The sequence below is a fragment of the Mustela lutreola genome, chromosome 2, assembly GCF_030435805.1.
Source record: "Mustela lutreola isolate mMusLut2 chromosome 2, mMusLut2.pri, whole genome shotgun sequence".
Classification (NCBI taxonomy): Eukaryota; Metazoa; Chordata; class Mammalia; order Carnivora; family Mustelidae; genus Mustela; species Mustela lutreola.
In genome coordinates, this window is record NC_081291.1 from 87,459,140 (window position 1) to 87,485,149 (window position 26,010).

Consider the following 26,010-nt stretch of genomic DNA (forward strand, 5'->3'; position numbering starts at 1 on the left):
CATTTTTAGTTTCTAGTGCTCTTGCTGCTGTTTTTCTTCTAGTTGATGTTGGTTATAGACTTTTTAGTAATTTTATTGCTTTCTTTTGCATTGTAAAAGAGCAATACATAGTAATAAAATATTGAGAATAGTACAACCAAAATAAGTCACCTGTAATCTCACCTCTCAAGCAGAATCACAACTAGCAATTTTTGTCTATGTATTCTGTACGTACTGCTGCATATAGAGGTGTGAGTCTGTGTATTTGTATCATGCAAATTTACATCTTTGTTTTAATTCCCATTTTGTCATGAACATTTTTATACCATTCAAAATTATTTATATACAACATTTGAAATGATTCTACAATAGTATATCAATTGAAGATACCATAATTTATTTATTTGCCTATTGTATTTAGTTTGCTTAATTTATTTAGTGTGTTTAACTTATTTAGTGTGTTTAATTTATGTGTTTACTAATTATATTTAGTGTTTAATTTATTTAGTGTGTTTAATTTATGTGTTTACTAATTATATTTAGTGTGTTTAATTTATGTCTATATAGATAAAACACAATTTCATTGTTTGCCACTTAGTGGACCAGAATGAAAAATGACACAACAAATTTTCACCAAACTTGGCGAGTATGTTTGGAATAGCTAGATTCAAAGTGTAAGCTTTGAAGAAAAAAAACACATTTATGTTGTGGGGCTTGGTAGAGAAACTATAGGGGAGGAGAAATAATTTCCTCTCTATTCTTCTGTGTTTTTGGCTGAAACTCTCTGTTATAAAAGACAGATTAGCAAGAGTAAAACAAACAGAAGTTTTAAAATATATATACCTCATGAATACATGGAATATACCCAGAAAGACTGACTAACTCCCCGAGATGGCCCAAGCCACCTCCTTAAATACCATCTTAAGTTAAAGACAAAAGAAAGATGTTTGGGCAAAGGGAAGTCAAGTTTTGGGGAGTTGCCAGGAGAATGCTGGTAAACAAGGGTAAAATTTGTTATGCAGATTTAAGTCAGCCTTCGCCATTGATAGGCTGGAGACTTAGAGTCATTCTTTTCTTCCCGGTACAGAGAGAGAGATACCTTTACAAATAATTTCCTTTGTAAAATGTAAATATCCCTTATGAAAGGGTAACTTCTACTCTTGTTTTCAGCACTTCTTTCTCACCTGCTGTTTCTTAGAATAATCAGCTCGCAATAATCTTTATTCTGCTACCCTTCATACCTCAAATTGGTGAATAGGCCTTTGAGAACAACTGAAATAAAAAAAGATTCATGACTGAGGTGGGCTGAGGGAGAGTTGTCAGACATATTATGACACTCTAGATAGAAATCAGACATAATGGTTTCCATTTTTGTGTCTCCAGTCAAATGGCATGAGGACATCTGATGTCCTGCTGATTTGTAGTCAAATTGCTTTCATGTGGGCAAGTCTATGAGGAATTCTTATTTTTTTTTCAAAGATTTTATTTATTTATTTGACAGAGATCACAAGTAGGCAGAGAGGCAGGCAGAGAGAGAGGAGGAAGCAGGCTCCCTGCTGAGCAGAGAGCAGATGTGGGGCTCGATCCCAGGACCCTGGGATCACCACCCGAGCCAAAGGCAGAGGCTTTAACCCACTGAGCCACCCAGGCGCCCCTTGTCTATGAGGAATTCTAAGGGCATTTCTGTCCAAAAAATGTTTACAATGATGAAAACCGAGATTATCTACTGTCAAACATTTGGAAGGGAAGCCAGTGAGAGCCAAATAGAATTACCCAACAGGCCACAGATTGATTGATCCATCCATCAATCCATCCTTCTTTCTATCTATCACTCACATAAATAGCTGCCTGAATATCCCCATGTTCTTTAGCCTAATGAGGCCATCTTTCCATTGAATATTTAAAAGAATGGCTGGAGCTCCCATAGCAGGTATAGCAGGAGAGACTTTATGTTTCATGATATTTCTGAGATTTCTTACAATTTTTAGCTGAATTAAAAAATCACTTGTAGAGATACGTTCGTTAGATTACTCCTTTCTGCCCGTGGACGCTGCTGAGTAAGCATCGTTAAAGTCTCCCCTCCCACCGCCGTCATGTCTAAGTCAGAGTCTCCCAAAGAGCCTGAACAGCTGTGGAAGCTCTTCATCGGAGGTCTGAGCTTTGAAATAACCGATGAGAGTCTGAGGAGCCATTTTGAGCAATGGGGAACACTTACGGACTGTGTGGTAATGAGAGATCTGAACACCAAGCGCTCCAGAGGCTTTGGGTTTGTCACATATGCCACTGTGGAGGAGGTGGATGCTGCCATGAATGCAAGGCCACACAAGGTGGATGGAAGAGTTGTGGAACCAAAGAGGGTTGTCTCAAGAGAAGATTCTCAAAGACCTGGTGCCCACTTAACTGTGAAAAAGATTTTTGTTGGTGGCATTAAAGAAGACACTGAAGAACATCATCTAAGAGATTATTTCGAACAGTATGGGAAAATCGAAGTGATTGAGATCATGACTGACCGAGGCAGTGGCAAAAACGAGGGGTTTTGCTTTTGTAACACTTGATGACCATGATTCTGTAGACAAGATTGTCATTCAAAAATACCATACTGTGAATGGCCACAACTGTGAAGTAAGGAAAGCGCTCTCTAAGCAAGAGATGGCTAGTGCTTCATCCAGCCAAAGAGGTCGAAGTGGTTCTGGAAACTTTGGTGGTGGTCGTGGAGGTGGTTTTGGTGGGAATGACAACTTTGGTCGCAGAGGAAACTTCAGTGGTCGAGGTGGCTTTGGTGGCAGTCGAGGTGGTGGTGGATATGGTGGCAGTGGGGATGGCTATAACGGATTTGGTAATGATGGTGGTTATGGAGGAGGCGGCCCTGGTTACTCTGGAGGAAGCAGAGGCTATGGAAATGGTCGACAGGATTATGGAAACCAGGGCAGTGGCTATGGCAGGAGTGGCAGCTATGACAGCTATAACAACGGAGGAGGCAGAGGCGGCTATGGCGGTGGTAGTGGAAGCAACTTTGGAGGTGGCGGAAGCTATAATGATTTTGGCAATTACAACAATCAGTCCTCAAATTTTGGACCCATGAAAGGAGGCAATTTTGGAGGCAGAAGCTCTGGCCCTTATGGTGGTGGAGGCCAATACTTTGCCAAACCACGAAACAAAGGTGGTTATGGTGGTTCCAGCAGCAGCAGCAGCAGCTATGGCAGTGGCAGAAGGTTTTAATTACTGCCAGGAAACAAAGCTTAGCAGGAGAGGAGAGCCAGAGAAGTGACAGGGAAGCTACAGGTTACAACAGATTTGTGAACTCAGCCAAGCACAGTGGTGGCAGGGCCTAGCTGCTACAAAGAAGACATGTTTTAGACAATACTCATGTGTATGGGCAAAAAAACTCGAGGACTGTATTTGTGACTAATTGTATAACAGGTTATTTTAGTTTCTGTTCTGTGGAAAGTGTAAAGCATTCCAACAAAGGGTTTTAATGTAGATTTTTTTGTTTTGCACCCATGCTGTTGATTGCTAAATGTAATAGTCTGATCATGATGCTGAATAAATGTGTCTTTTTAAAAAAAAAATCACTTGTATATCTCTTCCCTTTTCTGTACTCTGCTTTAACCCAATTTACAACACAGTCCCTATCCTTTTTTACGTAAGTTTTTTTTCACATAGTGTAGTTTATGAGTAAAATTTACTTAAGATTTGGCATTAAAGCTGGACTCCTCCTCATTGGCTGATTTCTTGTCTTATGCCTCCTGGCCTCTCACTAGCTGCAAGATCTTTTCTTCCTCCCATCTTCTCCTCAGTCTTATTTATTATTTCCTTTAACCCTTCCTTCCTTAGTCTAGCCCATCAATAGTTCATATTTTTTTTTTAAGATTTTATTTATTTATTTGACAGAGAGAGATCACAAGTAGGCAGAGGTGGGAAGAGAGAGAGAGGAGGAAGCAGGATCCCCGCTGAGCAGAGAGCCCCATGTGGGGCTCGATCCCAGGACCCTGGGATCATGACCTGAGCCAAAGGCAGAGGCTTTAACCCACTGAGCCACCCAGGCACCCCAATAGTTCATATTTTTACCTACTTTTTAGCAAAGCAGTTAAATTCTCTGTCTAGTCATGTCTGTGGGCTTCCTCTTTTATACCCGGAGATGTTATCTAGGTACTCTAGGAGATGTTATCTAGGTACTCTATCTAGGTACTCTATCTAGGTACTCTATCTAGGTACTCTCTTAAACCGATAAATAAAATAGATTGCCAAAGGCAGGCGCTTAACCAGCTGAGCCACCCAGGTGTCCCTACACAGTTTTTTAAAAAGATTTATTTATTTATTTATTTATTTTAGAGAGAAAGAGAGAGTATATTCATGGTGGGCAAGGACCAAACAGAGAGAGAGAGAAAGAATCTTAAGCAGACTCTGAGCTGAGTACAGAGCCCATGTGGGGCTGGATCTCATGACCCTGAGATCACCACCAAACCAAAACCAAGAGTTGGACATATGCAGACACCTCATGTGTCTTTATTTTCATCTAGCCATCCATTTATTTAATATATCTGTCCCCCTACCAACATCTACACATTCATCCATCCACCCAAATGTTAATCTCTCTGCTTTTTTCCATCCTGATTTCTCCATGCTCCTCCGAAGATCCAAAATACTCATTATGGGAAGTTTTTTCCCTTAGTTTTTAATTTTTAAAATTTTATTTATTTGAAGATTTTATTTTATTTTATTTTATTTATTTGAGAGAGAAAGATTGAAAGAATGAGTGGGAGAAGGGGCAAAGGGAGAAGCCAACTCCCTGTGGAACAGGGAGCCCAATACTGGACTTGATCCCAGGACCCTAAGATCATGACCTGAGCCAAAGGCAGATGCTTAACCAACTGAGTCACCCAGGCAATCTATTTTATTTATTTATTTATTTTTGTTTGGCTATCAGAGTATTTAAAAATTCTTTATTTAAATTCAATTTAGTTAACATATACTTTATTATTAGTTTCAGGAATAGAATTTTTTTAAAAAAGGAACAGAATTTAGTTGTTCAGCAGTTGCATATAATACCCAGTTCTCATTACATCAAGTGTCATTCTTAATGCCCATCATTGAATTATTCCTTCCCCTGACCCACCTCCCCTTCAGCAATCCTCAGTTTATTTCCTACATTTTATTTCCTACATAAACAACACTTATGCTCCCCCCATTTTCATCTTATTTTCTCTTCCCTTCCCCTATTTTCATTTGTTTTGTTTCTTTTTTTTTTCATTTGTTTTGTTTCTTAAATTCCACATGAGTGAAATCATATGGTATTTGTCCTTCTCTGACTTATTTCACTTAGTGTAATACCCCCTAGTTCCATCCACATTGTTGCAAATGGCAAGATTTTATTCTTTTGATGACTGAGTAATATTCCATTATAGATTCCATTATATATATATGTGTGTGTATGTATACATATATATATAACATATATACACATATATGACGCGCACACATACACACACACACACACACAGGAAAGAAAGGGGAAACTTCTTAAACTGTTGGTGGGAATGTAAGTTGGTGCAGCCACTCTGGAAAACAGTTCCTCAAAAAGTCGAAAATATAGCTACCATCTGACCCAGCAATTGCACTACTCAGTATTTACCCCAAAGAAACAAAGGTGGTGATCCAAAGGGGCATTTGCACCCCAATGTTTATAGCAGCAATGTCCGCAGTAGTCAAACTATGGAAAAAGCCTAGATGTCCAACAACCAATGGATGAAAAAAGAAGGTGTGGTGTATACATACACAAGGGAATACTCCTCAGCCATCGAAAACGACATCTTGCCACTCGGCAATGATGTGGATGGAACTAGAGGGTATTATGCTGAGTTAATTACTTAGCTTAGTAAATCAGAGAAAGAAAATTTTATCTCACTGATTTGTGGAATTTAAGAAACAAGGCAGAGGATCAAAGGGGAGGAGAGGAAAAAATAAAATAAGGTGAAACCAGAGAGGGAGACAAACCGCAAGAGACTCTTAATCCTAGGAAACAAACTAGAATTGCTCGAGGAGTGGGGATGATGGGGTGGAGTGGCTGGGTCATGGACATTGGGGAAGGTGTGTTGTGGTGAGTACTGTGTGTTGTGTAAGACTGTTGAATCACAGACCTGTACCCCCGAAAGAAATAATACATTATATGTTAATTAAAAAATACCCAAAACTTATCCTTTTCCAGAAGTAACAATCAGCTGTCTTGAAATGACAAAGGAGAAATAGATAAAAAGTACACCGCTGGGAATAATTGTAATCTTTGCCTTGGGCAAAGGAAGGACAGATAAGACCCGAGTTAAATTAAGTGAAGGAGAGCACCTGGGTGGCTCAGTGGGTTAAGCGGCTGCCTTTGGCTCAGGTCATGGTCCCAGGGTCCTGGCTTCGGGTCCCACTTTGGGGTCCCTGCTCTGCGGAGAGCCTGCTTCTCCCTCTTCCTCTCTCTCTCTCTTTCTGTATCTGATGAATAAATAAATAAATAAAAATCTTAAAAAAAAAGAAGTCTAAAAAACAATTAAGTGAAGGAAACCAGTGCATTGGGGCCATTCACTGAAGGAGCTTGGCCAGAAATGACATATTTGCCTATGTGAAAAGTTAGGATGTTAGTGGAAATACACGCATATGCAAACATACCACACACACACACTCACACACACACACACTCAGAAGTACCTAACATTTTATCTTGAATTTAGCTTGAACACAGCCATATTCCCATTGTACTGATGACATAGTACAACTGATAAACATTATTTCTGAAAGTTGACTCCCTCAGCATGTCACAGAGATCCCATAACTGGACACTGACAAAGCTAACACTGTAAAAAAGGTATACTTATATATATTTAGCTTTAATGTTTATATTATAAATCAGGATTACTTTAGATTTGATGTATTGCATATTTTTCTTAATTGTGTTAAACCATTGAAAGTAACTTTCTAGCATAAGATGCATAGGCAAGATTCAAAATAAATGCCATTCTTCAAAATACTCCTCCTCTTTCCTGACAATGACCAACTACTTGTTTGTTTGTTTGTTTGCTTCTCCCCTTAGGCAGGAAAAGTTATTCCTGTTGGAGACAGAGTTGCAACCTGTTTGACTGAAAAACTTCCCAGGGTGAGCATTTTCAATAGGCATTTTTGTAAACCCTTAGGTTTGTCTCTTCAGTTGTCTCTTAAGACAACTCTCAATGCTCCTTAAGAAAGCTGTATAAACTTAATGTGGTCAATTTTGATTCTTTACTGCACTTTGAGAACTTCTAATGATTTTGTTCAAGGAAGTGAAAACTCTAGGCTTACAATTTTTAGCTCTATAAAAACCATTGGAGATACCTTTTATTTCTATAGAAAATAGTCATTTATGGTATGCTTTTTAACCTGGGTACTTCTTGGTTGTTTTCTAGATATAACTTTTGAAATATGACATTCATTTCTATAAAACACATTTTAGGAAGTTTCATTATATGGGTCTGTAGTTCCCCATGGACTTATTACACTCATGCAATGGTGTTCACTGATTGGGATAGGTTAATCCTAATATTTTTAAAAAACTGTTCTTAATTCTATTTTCTTGTCTCACTATAGCTAATTACTCCACCTGAGGCAAAAAAATTTTTCAACTATAGATATCCACCTGCTGGAGCTGAGAGAGTATTTTACGGTAGAGCAAAGGATCCCCAAATTGCTCCTTATTTGACACATGGAATAAGATCTAAAATTTCGATACCGGTAACTTCTTTTCCTTTTTTCCCTGTACATTATTAACTTACTAAGGTGAAAATGCATGAATGAGGTATTAATGAAATCATCAGTTCCAATTTCCTTCCCACTCTTACTTTTGAGTAGTGAAAAAACAATCCAAGCAGCAACAGCCACCAGACTGTAGAGAAATTAGATTGTAGAGACAATCTACATATTTTCACCTCAGATAATACAAGCCAAGTTGCATTCCATTTTCTCAGGCTAAAGAGAAATGCTGTCAGGCTTTGTTAGAGAACAGAGAGGATGAAGGCTGGGTGATAGAACCTCGAGGCCCAGCGGAGTGCTTGTATAGAATTTGGGGGAGTGGGCTGACTGTTACCTGTGTTAATTGGGCAGTCTAGATTCTGAAAACCCGATCTATACCTCTGGAGAGCGCTCGTGGCAATCATGTGATTCTTGTACTTGTCATTTCCGCTTTTCTAGAATCCGCATCAAATAACCAGGGCATTCTTCTTATAAACCTTAGGGCCTCAGTGAAGTAAGTTCATGTAGGGCATGTTTCAGCTACATAGCTTCAATGCTGACAGTTGATTTGAAGAGATGAGGAAAGGCAAGGATAATTAAATGTTTTTCCACAATCACTTTCTCTTCTTCCCAGCTATGGATTAGTTTCAGTTTTCAGATTTTTGCTTTCTTTGTTGTTATATCTGTGCTTTATATGATTTCTTTAGGCAAAGGTATTGATCAACCCGCAGCCTATAACAACATTTCAACAGAAACTTAAAGATAAAAAGGAATCAGTATATTTTAGCAATCAACGGGCACCCCTAGGAAAATCTCATGATCAAACACCGGGATTACCTAAAGGCCTGGATGTGCTCAATACAACATTTGGGACAACAGTCATCAGAGGTAATAAAAAAGTGATGGGGAGTTGGATGGTGAAATGTCTTCCAAAAAAAAAAAAAAAAAAAAAGGAAAGAAAAGAAAAGGAAAATCAATGTCTTCTTAGAAAGCAGGATTAAATATCTTGTTGATGCGGCACTTGGTGGTGGTGTAAATGATGATTCATAGCAAGAAAATGACTCTCAGATCCAGAATCCTTAGAGTTGATGTGTACCATGGCAGTAAAAATTCAGCTTTTGGAAACAGATGCAATGAGTAATAGAGATGGTATAAAGAGAAAGGAGAGAGATTCAAGAAAACTGATACTGGAGCCAGCTATGAAGTCCTCAGTCCCTTCTCCCTGGACATACATTTGTGTGTTTTATCTCCACCAATGCTTCTGATGTGTTCATAACTCTTTTTTTTTTCAGATTTTTATTTATTCATTTGTCAGAGAGAGAGAGAGGGAGAGTAAGAGAGAGCACGCAGGCAGGCAGAGAGGCAGGCAGAGGTGGAGAGAGAAGCAGGCTTCCTGACGAGCAAGGAGCCTGATGCGGGACTCGATCCCAGGATCCTGAACCCATGACCTGAGCCAAAGGCAGCAGCTTAACCTAACCGACTGAGCCACCCAGGTGCCCCTGATGTGTTCATAACTCTTAACTCTATGAAGCAGACCACAGAACAATTAAGTTTGTCAAATGCTGTGGACTTTTCTCCATCTGAGCAGATCCACAGTGTCTACCCACATATGCTAAATGCAGGCAGCTTGTAGAGCAGAGCTTCACTCTCATTATGAGAGGAAGTAGAGTGCATCTTTCAACTAACAACAACTTATAATGGAATTGGTCACAGGCCATTGTTTCTTCGGAAGCCCCAGCCTTCTGCCATGTTGTTGGTCATTTTACCTTCCACCTGTTTCACACTTATCTCCTCCTCTCCTTTTCATGTCTCTTCCTCTCTCTCTCTCTCTCTCGTGGTCTTACCGAAGGGGACCTCAACTTCCATTTTTATTTATCCTGGAAAGAAATTTGGTTCTCTTTGTTCTTCTGCACCCATTAAGGCTCTACCTCAGGAATCTTATATTTTTTTCCACCAAAAGGTCCATTAGATTATATTCTTTAACACAGTATCACCACTGTGGAGATAAATTATGCCTCTCTCTTGGGATGTAAAATCTTCAAAGTCTACAGCTTGATCATATCAGATCTAAAGTTAAAATTAAAGTTCAAAACTTTAAAAAATGTATTTTAGAGCAGATGATGTATCCTTTATTTTATAATAAGATTTTAAAATTGTATTTATGTAGACATGGCATTACAGCATTACAGTAATTGTATCATAACTACTATCTAGGATTGGACCATTTAATAAGAAAGTACTGTCAAGGTGTACCTCATTTAAATATACAATAGAAGCAATGTTCCAAAACGTGTATCTGTCTATTCATAGGTGTAATATTTCATATATCAGACAAAAAAAATACTGCTTTACAGGATTATTTTGAGTGGATCCACTTTCTAGTATTCTTAATTATTTGTTTACAGACCCCAAGTCTTAGCAGAAGTCCAAAAGAAAGAAAACTTCTGAATCTATGTTATCAGGTTGAGAGAGAAGAATGAAATTATGATTGGAATTATATTTAAAAATCATTACATAAACAATAAAAACAAAATAATTCACAGTATATAAAACTGGGGTCCACCAGTCTTGGGAAGGCAGCTATTAAACAAATAACTTATTGCTCTAGGTTTGGGATCAGTAGGAAGAGTTTCTTACCGATACCAGTGCTTTCCCTAGCACTTTTGGCTACTTTGAAGATGGATACTCAGATCAAAACAGACTTAGGGTATATGCTTCAATCTACAGCTATCACCAAATTTATTCCCACAAGGCATCAGGGCTTCTGAAACTGACTGAGATTCAAATTTGCTTAGAACATTTTGGGAAGTTTGGAGCAAACTAAAATCAAAATTGTCCTGAGCATCTCAGAATCAGAAAATTTAACCAGGCTTGGAATACAGCTCAGAATAACTTAAATAGTTAGCCAATACACAGTTGGGATATTATTTAGAATTTGAGGGAATGACAGGTCAAGTGGGAGTCCCTAGGACAGTAACACGTAGGTGGTGTCCTGTCTTTCTTGCTAAATCTTCGTTTGTGTTCTCAGAATGCCCATGTTGTTTGTGTCATTGGCATACCTCATTGTTATTTGTTCTGGTCAATTTAAATATGTTAGAAATAGATAAAAGCTACCTTAAAACTGATTTCATTAATTCTTCCTTCAGACTTACCTGCTAGAGATGTGGTGAATCCACCAAAATCCTACGAAGAAGTATTTAAGGAAGGAAAGGAAGGACATGATTTGTATATTGTTTCTCACAATGATTATTATGTGGGTAAGTGTCTCCCTGTGTAAAATAGACCTGAGGACTCTCAGATTTGCAAAGAGGAATAAAGGAGATTATGTGCATAAAGCAATGCCTGGCATATAGTAAGTGATCAGTAAATAGTAACTTATTCATAAGGTCATAAATCCTCATAACTAGGAACACATATATTTAGACATTTTGTATATCAGATGTAGAAATGTATGTATTATTTAAAGGAAAAACATCTAAGAAAGGTTACATTTAGTTTTAGGCTTAGAAAATACTGTCCTTATTCAAATGTCAGGATTACTCTAAGGACTTAGATTGGGTAATGGTCAGTACACAATTTTTTGAATCACATAGAATAGCTTCAAATACTTGCTTGTCCATTAATCTCTTAAATGGCGATTATAATATTGTGAGGATTAGGTGAGTACCTGCAAAATGCATCCGTAGTGCCTAGAACATAGTAGGTGCTCAATTACTACTACTACTGCTACTACTACTACTACTACCACCGCTACTACTACTATTATGTGATCTTGTCTAATGTAGCTCATTACTAGAAGTGTTCTATAGCACAACTAAAAGGCATTAGATGTTTACAGTGCTATGAAATACAGCTTAGTTGTTGACATGTTGATGTTAAGTGGAATCTTGATATAATAGATTGGGAATTGGGCTCTGATGTATGTCCTGAGAAAGCCAATGGATTGTATGTGATTGATTCATGAGCTCAATCCTCATTAACTAGAAGCAAGACTTACCCTTTACTGCAGCACAAGGATGCTCTCATCCTTCCTTTCTCTAATTCTTTACTTTTTCTCCTCCTCCTCTAGCCTCTCACACCAACCATAGTTCTTCTCTGTGCCCTTCCTCCTAATTCTGCTCATAGCTGGTGCTGTTTCCTATGCCCATTGCTCTGCTGTCTGGAATCTGTCATTCTCTTTTTTCATGGCCAGTCTCTGCTGCTTCCCCTACACTTGAGCACATCCCGTCTTGAGATCATCTCTGCCTTCCCCTTCATGCCGCTCCTGCTTCCCTTTACTCCATCACCAGTCACTGGTACCCCATCTACTTCCCTGTCTCCCTCCTTTTCTTCCTTTCCTCCTTCCAGTCCTCCCTTCCCTTATTCCTCCTTTGTTCTCTCCCTCTCTTGTGAAAATATCTTATTCATTTTTTGAAAAAGTTTAGTATGTATTGCACAATAAAATTCAATAACTTTCAATTGTTTTCAATACAACCTGTAAAATACAGGTAGACCACCTGTAATTAGATATCTTATATGCATTTAGCAGTTGGAGGAAAATGAGTATAGATTTCTTTTTTTATTTTTAAAAGAGCTCTAATAGACTATAAAATGACTGAAATTACCTTCATTTGCTGATTTTTATGGAAGTCTCATTGACCTCTTGAAAAGGCACAGAATCCAATCTCTTTAATATTGTCCTTATTTTTTCTCCTAATGAAAGTAGCTTTATTTTTTTATTAAAAAGCACATAATAATTGTAGAGAATTTAAATATCTCGATAAAATAGGGCAGGCATCTATCTGGCTGATTCAGCTGTTAGAGCCTGCAACTCTTGATCTTGGGGATGTAAGTTCGAGCCCCATGTTGGGTGTAGAAATTATTTAAAACAAATCTTTGGGGTGTCTGGCTGGATCAGTTGGAAGAGCATGTGACTCTTGATCTTGGAGTCATGAGTTCGAGCCCTACATTGGGGGTAGAGTTTACTTTACTTAAATAAGTATTAAAACAAATACACACACACACACACACATACAAATCTCAAAAAAATGAGAAAGTAAATATAACATTGAAATTCCATTATCCAGAGATAACTATATTTGATACATTGAACATCTTTCTAACCTGCATGCAATAAGCCATCTACCTTTCCTTAAGAGGGATGATATTCTCCATGCTTTTGGGGAACTTGCTTTATACATTAAATGTTTTTTATTTAAAATACTATGTCAAGAGCACCATTCAATAACAAATATATAATATCTTTTAAATATACTTAATTTTAGTCATTACAAGTAATTAAAATACAAAAGAAAATCTTCTTTAATTCCCAATCTTTTACAGGTGATACTTTTTTTTTTTTAAGATTTTATTTATTTGACAGACAGAGATCACAAGTAGGCAGAGAGGCAGGCAGAGAGAGGAGGAAGCAGGCTCCCTGCTGAGCAGAGAGCCCAATGTGGGGCTGGATCCAAGAACCCTGGGATCATGACCTGAGCCGAAGGCAGAGGCTTTAACCCACTGAGCCACCCAGGCACCCCCAGATGATACTTCCATAGATGCCTTTCTTTGTGTGTTTGTATATGAGAATATACGTGTGTTTTGTTCCCCACTGCATATACTTTTTTCTATTTCCTTTTCCCCCATTTAATGAAATACCTTAGTTGCATTTTCATGTCAGTTATCTATACCATATTTTTCAGTATTACAAGTAATGTTGCCTATATATCTTTGTGAATATGATGTATTTTTTAAGGATATATTCCTAGATTTATGAGCATTTGAAGTATTTACTCTTAGAGTTAAACCATTCACCCAAATAGCTGCCCCAATTTGCCCTCACACCCATAGTATATTAGAATTTACATTTCTCCACATCCTCCTTAATAGTGAGCTTTCCCATCTTCTTTATTTTTATTTAACTGAGAGACAAATTATGATTTCACATATTTTTTGTTTTTATTTACATTGTTTGGATTACTAGTGAGGCTGAATCGCCCTCATTTCTTTATTTCATTATTTGACAGAGAAAGACATAGCGAGATAGTAAACACAAGAAGGGAGAGTGGGAGATGGAGAAGCAGGCTCTCACCGAGCAGGGAGCCTCATGCGGGGCTTGACCCCAGGACCCTGGCATCATGACCTGAGCCGACGGCAGACACTCAACGAATGAACTACCCAGGCACCCCTAGTCTTACTTTTCTTATCTAGAAAATAGAAAACTGGGGCGCCTGGGTGGCTCAGTGGGTTAAAACCTCTGCCTTTGGCTCAGGTCATGATCCCAGGGTCCTGGGATCGAGCCCCACGTCGGGCTCTCCGCAGGGAGCCTGCTTCCTCCCCTCCCTCTCTCTGCCTGCCTCTCTGCCTACTTGTGATTTCTCTCTGTCAAATAAATAAAATCTTAAAAAAAAAAAGAATAGAAAACTAATACTACATCATGATTTGAAAAAAGTACAGTATTAGATCTTAAATATAAAGACCTCCCTTTGGGTACTCAGCCTTCAGTTCCTAATATGAGATAAGTGATTATAATGAAAAAGGAGGGTTGCAATGTTCTGATGATCTCACCAAATCTCTGTGAGAACAAGTACACAACAGCCTCTCAGATCTTAGCAGAATGGAAAGGACAGCTGGGGTCTCAAAGCACTGCAGTACCTCCCCTGATCTTCAGGATTTCTGTAACATTAATGGGGCCTGAATTTTTCATCATTTATATGTCTTTCTCCTACATCATTTCTTGACTTACTTAACCAAGTATTAACACAGGAACTCTTGTTTTGCCAGTCTCCCAGCTAACATAGGAGGGTGCTTGTCCTCTAGCCAAATCTGTGCAATCCTGGCACTGTTACAATTGCATTTAGTTCCCACTCCCATTTTCAGCGTCAGTGAGAGCATAATGTGCTTCTGGCAAGATAAGGTTATTTGTGTTGCTTCCTCTTTTTTTCACAGGAGAAGCAAAGAATCGAAAGTATAACCCATCAAGTTTCCATAGGTTTAACTTGTATGGGGTTCCAACACCACATTTTAATGATGGAAGAGCCATGGCAAAAACTTTATATTGGCTCCATGAGCTACAAATGTAAGTTTAATTATATTGGGTCTTGAAACAGGTATTAAATATATGTCACATGGACTTTAAAGAAGAGCTGTTGGGGTGCCTGGGTGGCTCAGTGGGTTAAAGCCTCTGCCTTTGGCTCAGGTCATGATCCTGGGGTCCTGGGATCGAGACTCGCATCAGGCTCTCTGCTCAGTAGGGAGCCTGCTTCCCCCTCTCTCTCTGCCTGCCTCTCTGCCTACTTGTTATCTCTCTCTGTGTCAAATAAATGAATAAAATCTTAAAAAACAAATAAACAAGTTGTTGATTAAATTTATTTTTTAAGGGGAGTAATACATTGACATGGTTCAAACATAAAGCTAATAGGAAAATATATATAGTAGTATGTCTTCCAAAATGTCCAGTTCTTGCAGAGATAACCATGATACTGTGTGTGTCATTCTAAATTACTTCATGCCTTTATAAATAGCAGATCTGAAGATATATGTATGTTTTTCATCTATAGAATCAAACCTATTCATGTTTTTTTTCTTTTCTTTTTTTAATGATTTATTTTAGAGGGGGTGGGCATAGGGAGAGGGGAAGAGAAACACAGGCAGACTCTGCTGAGCGCAGAACCCAATGTGGGGCTCGACATGGGGCTTGATCTCATGAACCCAAGATCTCGCGACCCCAAGATCACAACCTGAGCTGAAACCAAGAGTCAGATGCTTAGTCCACTGTGCCACCCAGGCACCCCAACCCTATTCATGTTTCTTAAAGATACAGCTTTCTGATATCTAGAACATAATCTTATCACATATAATTGTACTGTCATTTATCATTTGGTTTTTTTTAGTAGTTATTTGGGCACCTGAGTATTTGATTCAGCTCTTGTAAACTGTGACCTTTTATGGCTTAATTCTATATATGACTACTTACCTAGAAAATTAAAGTTCCTTAATTTTTTATTTTCTGTGTTATATTGTATATATAAGCCGATATTTAAGCATTGAGAGGTTAGCAATAAAAATTCTTATTTCTTACTATGCTTAAAAAATCAGAAGATTGGAAATACTGAAGTAGTGGCTTGAATGGTGCTCTCCCCCGCAAAAGACACATATTTATTCTAATCCCTAGAACCTATGAATGTTACCTTATGTATGAAAAGGGTCTTTATAAGTGTAATTAAGTTAACAATCCTGAGATAAAGAGGTCATTTTGGATTATTGGTGTGGACCCTAAACCCAGTGATAAGTGTCCTTATAAAGGAAGGTGGAGGGATATTTGAGAAAGAAAAGGAAAATACATAGAGAAGAGGTGATGGAGAGGTTCATGGAGGAGATTGGAGTGATATGACCTTAACACAAGAAAGGTCAAAGAATGCCAAATAACCTCCAAATGTTGGACGAGCAATGAATAGACACTCCTCTAGAGCCTTTGGAAAGAATACAGCCTTGCTGACATTTTGACTTCTGACTTTTGGCCTCCAGAGTTGTGGGAGAAGGTTTTTGTTGTTTAAAGTCACTGGTTTGTGGGAATTTGTTGCAGCAATCACAGGAACCTAATACCTTGCACTTGCACTTCTACACATCAGTGCTGGGAGTGGATTTGTTTTGCCCTCTGCCCTCTTTAAAGAAGACACTGGCCATCCAAGACTCCATGGGTCTCAGTGTGCGGGTAAAGTTTGCATTCCCACAGATACCCAAACTGCCTGGCTCATTTGTCTGTCTGGTCCCGGTGATAGGAGCTCCCTGTTACAGATGCGGAGGGCTAAGTGCTTTACATAGTAGTGAATTAATCCTACCAATAACTCTGGGAGGTAGGTGCATTATAATTTTTATCCTTTCCATTTTACAGATGAAGAAACTGAGGTCCACAGAAGTTAAATCATTTACCCAATAGTGTGCAGCTAAGAAGTCCTAGGGGTAGGAATAAAACCCAGGCAGTGTGGCTCCAGAGACTGCCCCTAACCACTATACCAGGTTTATAGCCACTGGATGCTGTGATCACAGAATATCGATTTCCATTCCTCTTCTACTTTTTTATTAAATGAGTTTCCAATACTTGAATTATTCAAAAACAATAAAGGTAAAACACAAACACCAAATAAATTCTTATAATATTCTATTAAACCCATATGAGATAGTTTTCTTTGGAGTACAAAAGAGGCCATACAACAAATATTTGTTAACTGATTAATATTAAAGCAGTTAAACCACATATAAAGGAAAAATGAAGTCATTTAAATATTTATTTAAATATTTAAGGACTGTTGATAAATATCATTAAATAGAATATAGAAATTAATGCTTAGTGGGTGATAACAAAATATGGTTTATCCCACTTAGAAACCTGCTATCAATTTATAAAAAACCTGAAATAAACACATTAACAATAATACGGTTCTTTTTTTTTTTTTTTTAATAGATTTTATTTATTTATTTGAAAGAGAGGGAGATAGCTTAAGCAGGGGGAGTGGCAGGCAGAGGGAGAAGCAGGCTTCCCCCTGAGCAGGGAGCCCGATGCAGGACTTGGGCATCGTGACCTGAGCCACCCAGGTGCCCTGATAATGTGGTCCTTAAGAAAATCTTAAGAGCAGAACCGTTAGATTATTAACAAGGACATATTTATCAATGTTTTGGTGGGATAGTCATAGAAAAATACACTGAGTATACCCCAAACTAATGCAATGTTATATGCCAATTATATCAAAATTTAAAAAATACGCTGAATTTGTAAAAGCAGGTAATATTCAGGGTTCATTTTCATCCAACTTGTTTCTATCCCCAAGGAAATGTTGTTACTGGAACTATGTTTTATTTGATCATACTTCTTATATTTCAAAACTTAATTATTGCTAAAACAATAATTATTACTTTGGTTTGCTGGATTTTAAAAAGGACTCACTGGGGCACCCTGGGTAGCTCAGTGTGTTGAGTGTCTGACTCTTGGTTTTGGCTCAGGTCATAATCTCAGGGTTGTGAGATCAGGTCATGACCTCAGGGTCATGGGATTGAGTCCCGTAACAGGCTCTAGGCTCTGGGCTCCACATTCAGTGTGAAATCTGCTTGATATTCTCTCTCTCTTTCCCTCTGCCTCTGTCCCTGCCCCTCCCACTCTGTCTCTATCTCAAATAAATAAATAAATAAAATCTTTAAAAATCTTTAAAAAAGAACTCACTAATTCACCCTTAAGTATGTTTACATTTCAAGGTATCTCAATTTTATATTTTTATGTAAACTTGGTTTACACTCAACTTTTAAGGGGCGTATTTCCTCTGTAAAGCTACCTCCATCTGTACTCTTCTTACGACCTTTGGTTTCATAAATCAGAATCTTCATGTGATAGGTGAGTGTGTGTGGGATTGAAATAATTCACATGGAAGCCTTTATTTCAAGTTGTTTAGTGAACACTGTGAGGCTGTGCAATGGATGTTGCAGTTATGGATATTTAGACATAGATGACTGCTTGCAGATACTTCCTACTTCTCCCAGAAACATAATCCAGGCAATTTTAGGGCAAAAGGAATAGGCTTTGTGATTTATATTCCTTCCCCGCTTCATCCCTGCATGTTCTTAATTATGCCTTTGGAACTGGTTTTTAGAATATCAACTTTATTTGTTCAAATTATGGACCTTAAACTGCCATTGATTTATTCCGACTATACCATATTGTTCTTTTTCCCTTTTTTGAACTCATGGGAAGTAAATGAAGACAGAAGAGATGAATTACTTTGTATTTCATCTTTTGTTTCTCCACAGAGTGTCACTCTTCTCCAGAAATTTATTCAGCTCAGTATTTCTAGTAGAGGAAATAGTTTTAAAAGCAAATGGAGTTTAAGAATTAAATGTTCATTGTTTTTAGTCTTAACAAAACAATAGAGAGTTTGTTAATTTTAATGTTATTAAATAGTAGTGTTGTAATTTTCCAGTTCTCAAAAGAAACCTTGTTCATTTAATCACGGTGATAAAAGTAATGAAATTATGTTACAGAAAACTGGCAAAATAAAATCACCCATAATCTTGTCACCAAAATTCAACCACTATTATCTTTTTAATGTATTTCTTTCTAGTGTAGCTTCCTGTGTAAACGTTTGCATAGCTTTAATCAGAGCACAATCCTATTTTATATCCTGCTTTTTCACTTAACATAAAATAATTTTATATTGTTGTGTATTCTTAATAACTAACATTTAAAATGCATGTGAAGTGTATTCTTGTTAATGTGACATAATTGCCCTCCATGATCAAACATTTATCTCCTTTTTTTTTTCCTTTGTAGTCAGTGAGGCTACAATCATTTTTATATCTGTAACTTTCCCACATTTTACATTATTGTGTGGACTATCTTCTTAGGACTGGTTCCCAGACATAGATAAAAGGGAATGACCATTTTTATGCTTTTTGAATCATGTTACCAAATTATTTCCAAAAGGATTATAGCAATTTGCACAAGCTATCTACCAAGTGTTTTATCATACGTTGTGCCAATCAGTGTTGGGTATTCTCTCTTTCTGTCTGTCTGTCTGTTTCTATTTGCTTATGTACTGTGTTCAAAGTACCACTTTCATATTATTTTATTATATATTTATTAGTCTCCATATATTTGCTTACTAGATGTGAATTATCTGTTTATATCCTTCTGTTATTTACTTATTTGGTGCTTAATTTTCTTCTAGAAATTTTAGTAGTTGCATTATTTTTTTTTAAGGTTTATTTATTTATTTGACAGACAGAAATCACATGGAGGCAGAAAGGCAGGCAGAGAGAGAGGAGGAAGCAGGCTCCCTGCCGAGCAGAGAGCCCGACTTGGGGCTCGATCCTAGGACTCTGAGATCATGACCTGAGCCGAAGGCAGAGGCTTTAACCCACTGAGCCACCCAGGCACCCCAGTAGTTGAATTTTTTGATGATGATGTTAACACCTTGGTTTTGTTTACTGAAAAATTAATTTTTTTTTTAAGATTTTACTTATTTATTTGAGAGAGAGAATGAGAGAGAGAGCATGAGAAGAAGGAGGGTCAGAGGGAGAAGCAGACTCCCCACCAAGTAGGAAGCCTGATGTGGAACTCGATCCCGGGACTCCAGGATATGACCTGAGCTGAAGGCTGTCACTTAACCAACGGAGCCACCCAGGTGCCCCTGTTTACTGAAAAAATTTTAAATCTGCTTGTCTTATTCTTTAGACCAAATGTTTTATTCAATTGTAAACTTATCTTTATAATAGAATATAAGTGATAGAAGAATGAACATACACAGCTTTTTTTTTTAGCATATAACTTTTCTTGAAATTATGTGTATGTTTTGATGGCCCGAATGATACTATGGTATTCCAAGGGGCACCTGGATGGCTCAGTTGGTTAAGTGTCCAACTCTTGTCCAGCTCAGGTCAGGATCTCAGGGTCTTGAGTTCAAGCCCCGTGTGGGTCTCCATGCTGAATATGGAGTCTGCCTAAGATTCTCTCCCTCTTTCTGCCCCCTCCCTTCCCTACTGGTGCTCTCTCTCTCTAAAGTAAATAAATAAATAAATAAATAAATAATACTTAAGAAAAAAAAAGAACAAACGACACTTGGATATTCCTCATTGTGTATATGTATTTGGTTTCCAGGAATACTTGGTAATAGAAATGCTTGACAGTTTTCTAATTTTATAGGAAAAAAGGAGCTCAGATCATATCCAAAAGAGTTGATGATTTCAAAGAAAAGTTTCAGCATAAACTTGGAAGAGTTTTAGACCCGTAAGTTAATAATTGTTTAAATTGATAATGTCTTTGGATGAAGCACTCTTGGGGTAAATGTTGGTTTGTTTTCAATTAGGTTCTATCCATTAAGTAAGAAAGTCATACCTTTGTGTTCATTAGGGAACTCTCTTAGTATCTCTAGGGCCTGGGGTTCTAGAAAGGCGCTGAGTCCTCTGAGATGAAGAGGGCATTCACAGAAGGAGGGCAAGAGAATTTTATGTAAAGCTTTATTTCTGGGGTGTTAGAAATTTAACTTACCATGTTACATTTTTTCTCTCTTCCCTGTCTCTTGTCTGTCTTCCTATCTGTCTCTATTTCCATATTCTGCTTTGAGTATGTTCTTAATTTTCTTTTTAAATCCTGGCTTTTGAAAGCTAGGGAAGGTGTTTAAACATTGCCTATGCAGTGGAAGATTAGACGGAAGATGGGCAGGAGAACTTCTGTTTGATCTTCATAGTTTAGTTACAGGAGAAATACAGGCTATTAAAAACATATGGCAAGCATATTTTAAATTCCAGAGATGCCATGTGGTGAGTATTTTAACTAAAGGATTTGTTTTCTTTGATAGCATTGCAGAAACAATGAATGTTCCCCCAGACCACACATTTGGAGCTTGTCTTCGTGCTGAGGAGTATGGTAAATATACAAACTTTCTCCTTAAAAAAAACAGTAACATCCTCACAAAGTTATGTGGTTGAATTCACCATCTCCTTCCTTCAAACTTCTAATTTTAAAGGCTTCAAATGTTACATTAACATTAATGAACAGTTTGTAGCACACACAAAAAAATGTTCATATCGTGTTTGAAATAGGTACAGTTTAAAGCTTTTGTGAATGAATACCTAAAGTGTAGTCAAGGCTCAGTGTAGTCAAGGCTTTATTTAGAAAATAAATATGTCTTGTATTAAATAAGCCAAGGTGATTTGAGGCAGCTTTTTAATGAATTCCAGCACTGTACTAGGCCCTTGTTACTCAGAATGTGGTCTGCAGACTGGCCGTGTTGGTGTCCCCTCTAAGTTTCTTAGCATTGCAGAATCTCAGGCTCCACATCAGACTCCTGAAACTGAAACTGCATTTTACGATATTCCTGGATTAATTCTAAGCACATGCAAGTTGGAGAAACCAATGTACTCTTCGATCACAGAATTAAGAACCACTCCCTTCCTACCAGCCAATCAATCAGTTAAGCTATAAATCGGCAGAAGAAACTTGCCAAGATTTTGTCTTTATTTCTAAGCAATCTATATGGTAGACATCCAAAGGAAAGACTATGCTAAAGCTTATCAGGATTGGGTTGTATATTGGCGGTTTTCAAAAATATAGTCTGTAGTCCACCTGCATTCAAATCATCCAGGGAATTTATTAAATATGCAGGTTCTTGAGAGCTGTTCCCAGACATTCTAATCCAGTAGGCTCTTGTGTATGCTAAGGTTTGAGAACCGCTACTGAAAATGTTTTAGCTGAAGCCCATTCACTGACAAAATATATATATATATATTTATTGAGCTTATGAAACAGTATTTTAGACTATCATAATTGCATTAATTAGAAGATTGTATTTCAGTTCTGTCTTCAGATGTTACTGTTCATCATAGAGGCTGTCTTACAGGTAAGAGTGGTTAAGAGATGATTTAGGAAATCCATCAACTGGCCTAAAAAATAAATAGGTAATCGTGGTAAATACTGCTTACTTGAGGGAGGCTCCATGCTGGTGTGTGCTCTGTCTTACTGTCTGTTGGATCCTCAGGGTCTAGCACACAGTACATTTTTCACAAATATTTATGGCATGAATTGGTGAATCCAACACATGGTTTATCATTTTGACAATTTGACAACATTGACAAATCTTCCAATAATGGATCAAAGTTATCCCTACAAATGGAATGAGATAGTGTTACAGAATGAAAAGGAAGAACACTGACATTAATAATTTTAAAAAATATATAAGTATCAGTAGCAGCACTGGTGCTGCATAGTTTAACTATGAAAGGGGACACTGAGGCCTCTTTGGACTTTTCCTGGAGTTTATGGATGGATGCAGATTAACTCCAGGTTCTCCCTTTTGTGACTATTATTGGGGTCAACTGATAGCATTAAAAAAAAACAAAACAAAACCTGATAGCATTTATTCTGTAGAAAGCTGCTGCTTCTAGAAACATCTTGATTTCTTAACTGGGCCCTAATTTCTCCTTTACGCTTACTTATGGAAATAAAGGCAGCAGTACAAGGAATGTCTCATCTCTAAGGCCTGTAGTTATTGGTTATGTTAAGAAACCTCCAGGAAGAGTGCAAGGGTTGTGGCCTGCTCCTAGGATGCACCAGAGCAGAGGCAAGTAAAAGGAAAATCCAGGACTGGTGGACAGTGCTGCTGAATGGGAACTGGTTGCAGGCAGAGTACAATTAAAGAGCTTGCTTGGCTTTTCTGACAGCCATGGTGTGATAGCTAGGTCATAGGTCTCCCAGAGTCAGAACTTGTGCTCTTGATTTTAGCTATATAGAGAGATGACTCGAGTAATTAAAAGTGATATGACAGGAGCTTCAAACATATTCTTTCAGGGCAGAGCCAGAAGAAGATATCAGATACATTTCACTCAACAGAAGTTACACCTAGTGGGATTATGGTGGGAAAACCCATGGAGTTGAAAAAACAACCAATCAGATGGTTATTTTTGCATATTAATAGAGAGGGAAGGCCTCTGAAGATAAAAACTGAACCAAGAGCCACCTTGTGGAAGAAGGAAGATCTCCATTATATACAAGAGCCACCCACAGTGTTTATGTCAGAGGCAGGAATGTGGAGGAGGAGAGGAAGCCATGCTTATTTGTCAAAAATCAGTCTCACTGTCTTGATTTCCTCTCACAGAGCCTTGCTTGTGTTTGGCCCACTTCAGGATGATCTGATGGTAGCTGATTTCATTTCAGATGTTTTGGTCTGAGGCACTTGCCCAGTTCCTGGAACTAGCATTCTTGAGGGCTTCTCACCCCTATCTACCTGTAAAAATGTAACTTTTATCAGAATATGTGAGATCAGCTCCTGATTTTATAATAAGCAAGAATCTTAGAGGTGCAATGGGTATCTATTAAAAGAGACTCTTGACAGAGCCTAATACAGGGCCTTACACAGAGTAGGTATAAATATTAGTTGCCGTAAACTGCAATAAATGTAGTGATTTAAATTATTCCATCTAGAATATCATAGCCAACTGCCAACATAATCCTGCCCCAACAAAGCAGGAAGGGAGGAGTACAGGCCAGGAGAAAATGAACTGAGGGAAAAGGTTCCGTCTTGTGACATCTACCAAGCCGTAACATCTGAAGCAACGTGGTCAACTCTAGTCTGATCGCTGTCACCATTAACATCCAAGGAATGTTTCTCAAAAGGGAGTGGCAAGGAATGCTTCTAGGCAGTGTCTATGTTTGTACTTTCTTTGTGTCATAATCTGGGGAAGTTCCCCTAAGTTATTAATGATAAATGGAAACAAGGGCCAGGCCTAGAGGAATGTAGCAGGTGGATTGGAGAGTTTATTACTTCCAGATAACTGAGGGGTTGTGGGTCGGGACTCAGTTAATAGAATTGTGGGTGAGGGTCGGTGTGCAGGTGGTGGTTCTCAGGAAGCAGGGCTGAGAAATGGGAGCTTGATAGCCATACTGAAGGCAGACTGGAAATTCATATTAGGAGGGAATAGGGTTTTTGAGTTCAATTTTTGCAAGGGATCCCAGAGGTTTAGTAAACTTCAAGGCATATAGTGTGGCCCCCACATGGACTCTTTCCTAGCTTTCAGATCTTCAGCATTGTAGACAAATGTGTGCAAAGAGGTAGAGACAAGGGCTTAAAGTCCTAGGAAAGATAGTCAAATAGGACTGATGATTTCCCACTCTCCCTACCCCCGGCCAAATTAATTTTGTTAGAACTTTTTCACTGAGCAGAGAAGTCACATAAAACAGAAATATTAAGCCTTATCAATTACTTTATGTACTTTTTTATACATAAGGGTTTTCTGTCCTGCTGCATAATAATGTCAGATTTAGGCATGAGGGTTTTTTTTTTTTTTTTTTTCCATTCACAGACTTTGCTAGATCTCTCTTTTTTAGGATCAGAATAATATTAACAGACTTTAAATTGAGATAAAAGTCTCCCTCCCCCCTCCCCCTTTAATAGGAGCTGGTGATCTCATCCATAACAGACTTCCAGGTGAATATCTTCGAGGAAAGGATAGACAGAGAGCCCTGATTGCAGCTGTGCGACATCACTTGAAGAAATTTAACTGCCAAAACTTTGACACTTTGTTGGCAGCCTTCAGGCACTATGATAAGGCCAGTATTTGAATGGACTTTTTTGGACTATGCATGACTTATAGATCCTGGCAGGTTGGTGTAGATCAGGGGTCAGCAGACTATGGCTGGAGAGAGTCAAATAGCCCACCACCTGTCTTTGTAAATAGTTTTACATGGCAATTTGTTTTAAGTATTTTCTATGGCTGCTTTTGCACTACAAATGCAGAGACTGAATGGCCTGCAAAACTTAAAATATTGTTTTTTGACCCTTGACAGTAAAAGTTTGCTGATCCCTGGAGTAGATCAGTGGTTGCCAAAGTGTGGTCCTTTTATCATCACCAGGGTTACTTGAGAACCTGTTAGAAATGTCTATTCTAAGGCCCATCTACTGAACTGGGAACTCCAGGTTGGGGCCTAGCAATTGTGTTTTAACAAGCACTGCCGGCCGTTCTGATACAACTTGAGAACCACCGTGGCAGAATGAACTGTGTTGTGCTGGGAGCAAGGGGGTGGTGGTGGGGGAGGGGCAGGTATCATAGATCCTCAGGGAAGACTCCTGGGTCTAGGCCGGCTATACCTAAAACTGAGTATGTACATGTAGGGCTGACAGTCTGCATTCAAGTCAAGCTTGGAATGCTTCTCCCCAGAGGGAGCAGGATGTAGTTTCAGTTTTGAGAGTGTAAGATGATTCCATTTCTAACATACTCTAAATTGTGTCCTTTCATAAAGTCAGATCAATCTGGGCCTGCATAATTCCCTCACACCATTTTAGGCCATCACAGATTTGCTTTCACAAAGCTGCACTGCCTTTAGCTATAGTAAGGTACACTATTGTGTCAACCTCTTATGAAACATCACACAATTTTGTTTCTATGCCCATGGTGTCGTTATTTATTTTTGTCACACGTATCCTCTTTATTAAGAAATCCAGTCTTCCTAAAGGAAATAAGTATGCTTCATTTATGTATCTGGTTTGTTTTTTACCTCATAAACAGCATGAATTTTGTACTGATTGTGAGTACCTTTTTGACTTGGCCACCAGGAAGCTCAGAGCCAATTCAACAAAGTACATCTAGTTTGTGAACATGTTCTTAACAGCACACATTTTGTGTGCTTCTTCTTATTTTATTTTATCTTGATTTTCTCTTTGTCCTGATTTCCTCAATTTTGAGGCTCTTTTTAATGGTACTTATTTTTCTAGGCAGCCTGAAACTACTTTAGAATGAGTCTAATTTAAACAAATAAAAGCTCATAAATAA

At 38.1% G+C, this 26,010-nt stretch overlaps 1 protein-coding gene across 3 annotated transcripts in view; it reads left to right on the forward strand.

The window, feature by feature from the left end:
- EFHB (EF-hand domain family member B) overlaps positions 1-26,010 on the forward strand; it is a 59,497-nt gene that overhangs the window by 20,158 nt on the left and 13,329 nt on the right. For all 3 annotated transcript variants that reach the window (XR_009350880.1, XM_059162510.1, XM_059162509.1), the window contains exons 2-9: positions 7,052-7,114; positions 7,582-7,725; positions 8,430-8,610; positions 10,869-10,979; positions 14,650-14,779; positions 20,390-20,473; positions 21,045-21,112; positions 24,636-24,790. Coding sequence is in view for 2 of the 3 variants with exons in the window: in XM_059162509.1 (XP_059018492.1) it covers positions 7,052-7,114; positions 7,582-7,725; positions 8,430-8,610; positions 10,869-10,979; positions 14,650-14,779; positions 20,390-20,473; positions 21,045-21,112; positions 24,636-24,790 (936 nt within the window). In the remaining variant the exon portion in view is untranslated. The remainder of the gene's footprint in view (positions 1-7,051; positions 7,115-7,581; positions 7,726-8,429; positions 8,611-10,868; positions 10,980-14,649; positions 14,780-20,389; positions 20,474-21,044; positions 21,113-24,635; positions 24,791-26,010) is intronic.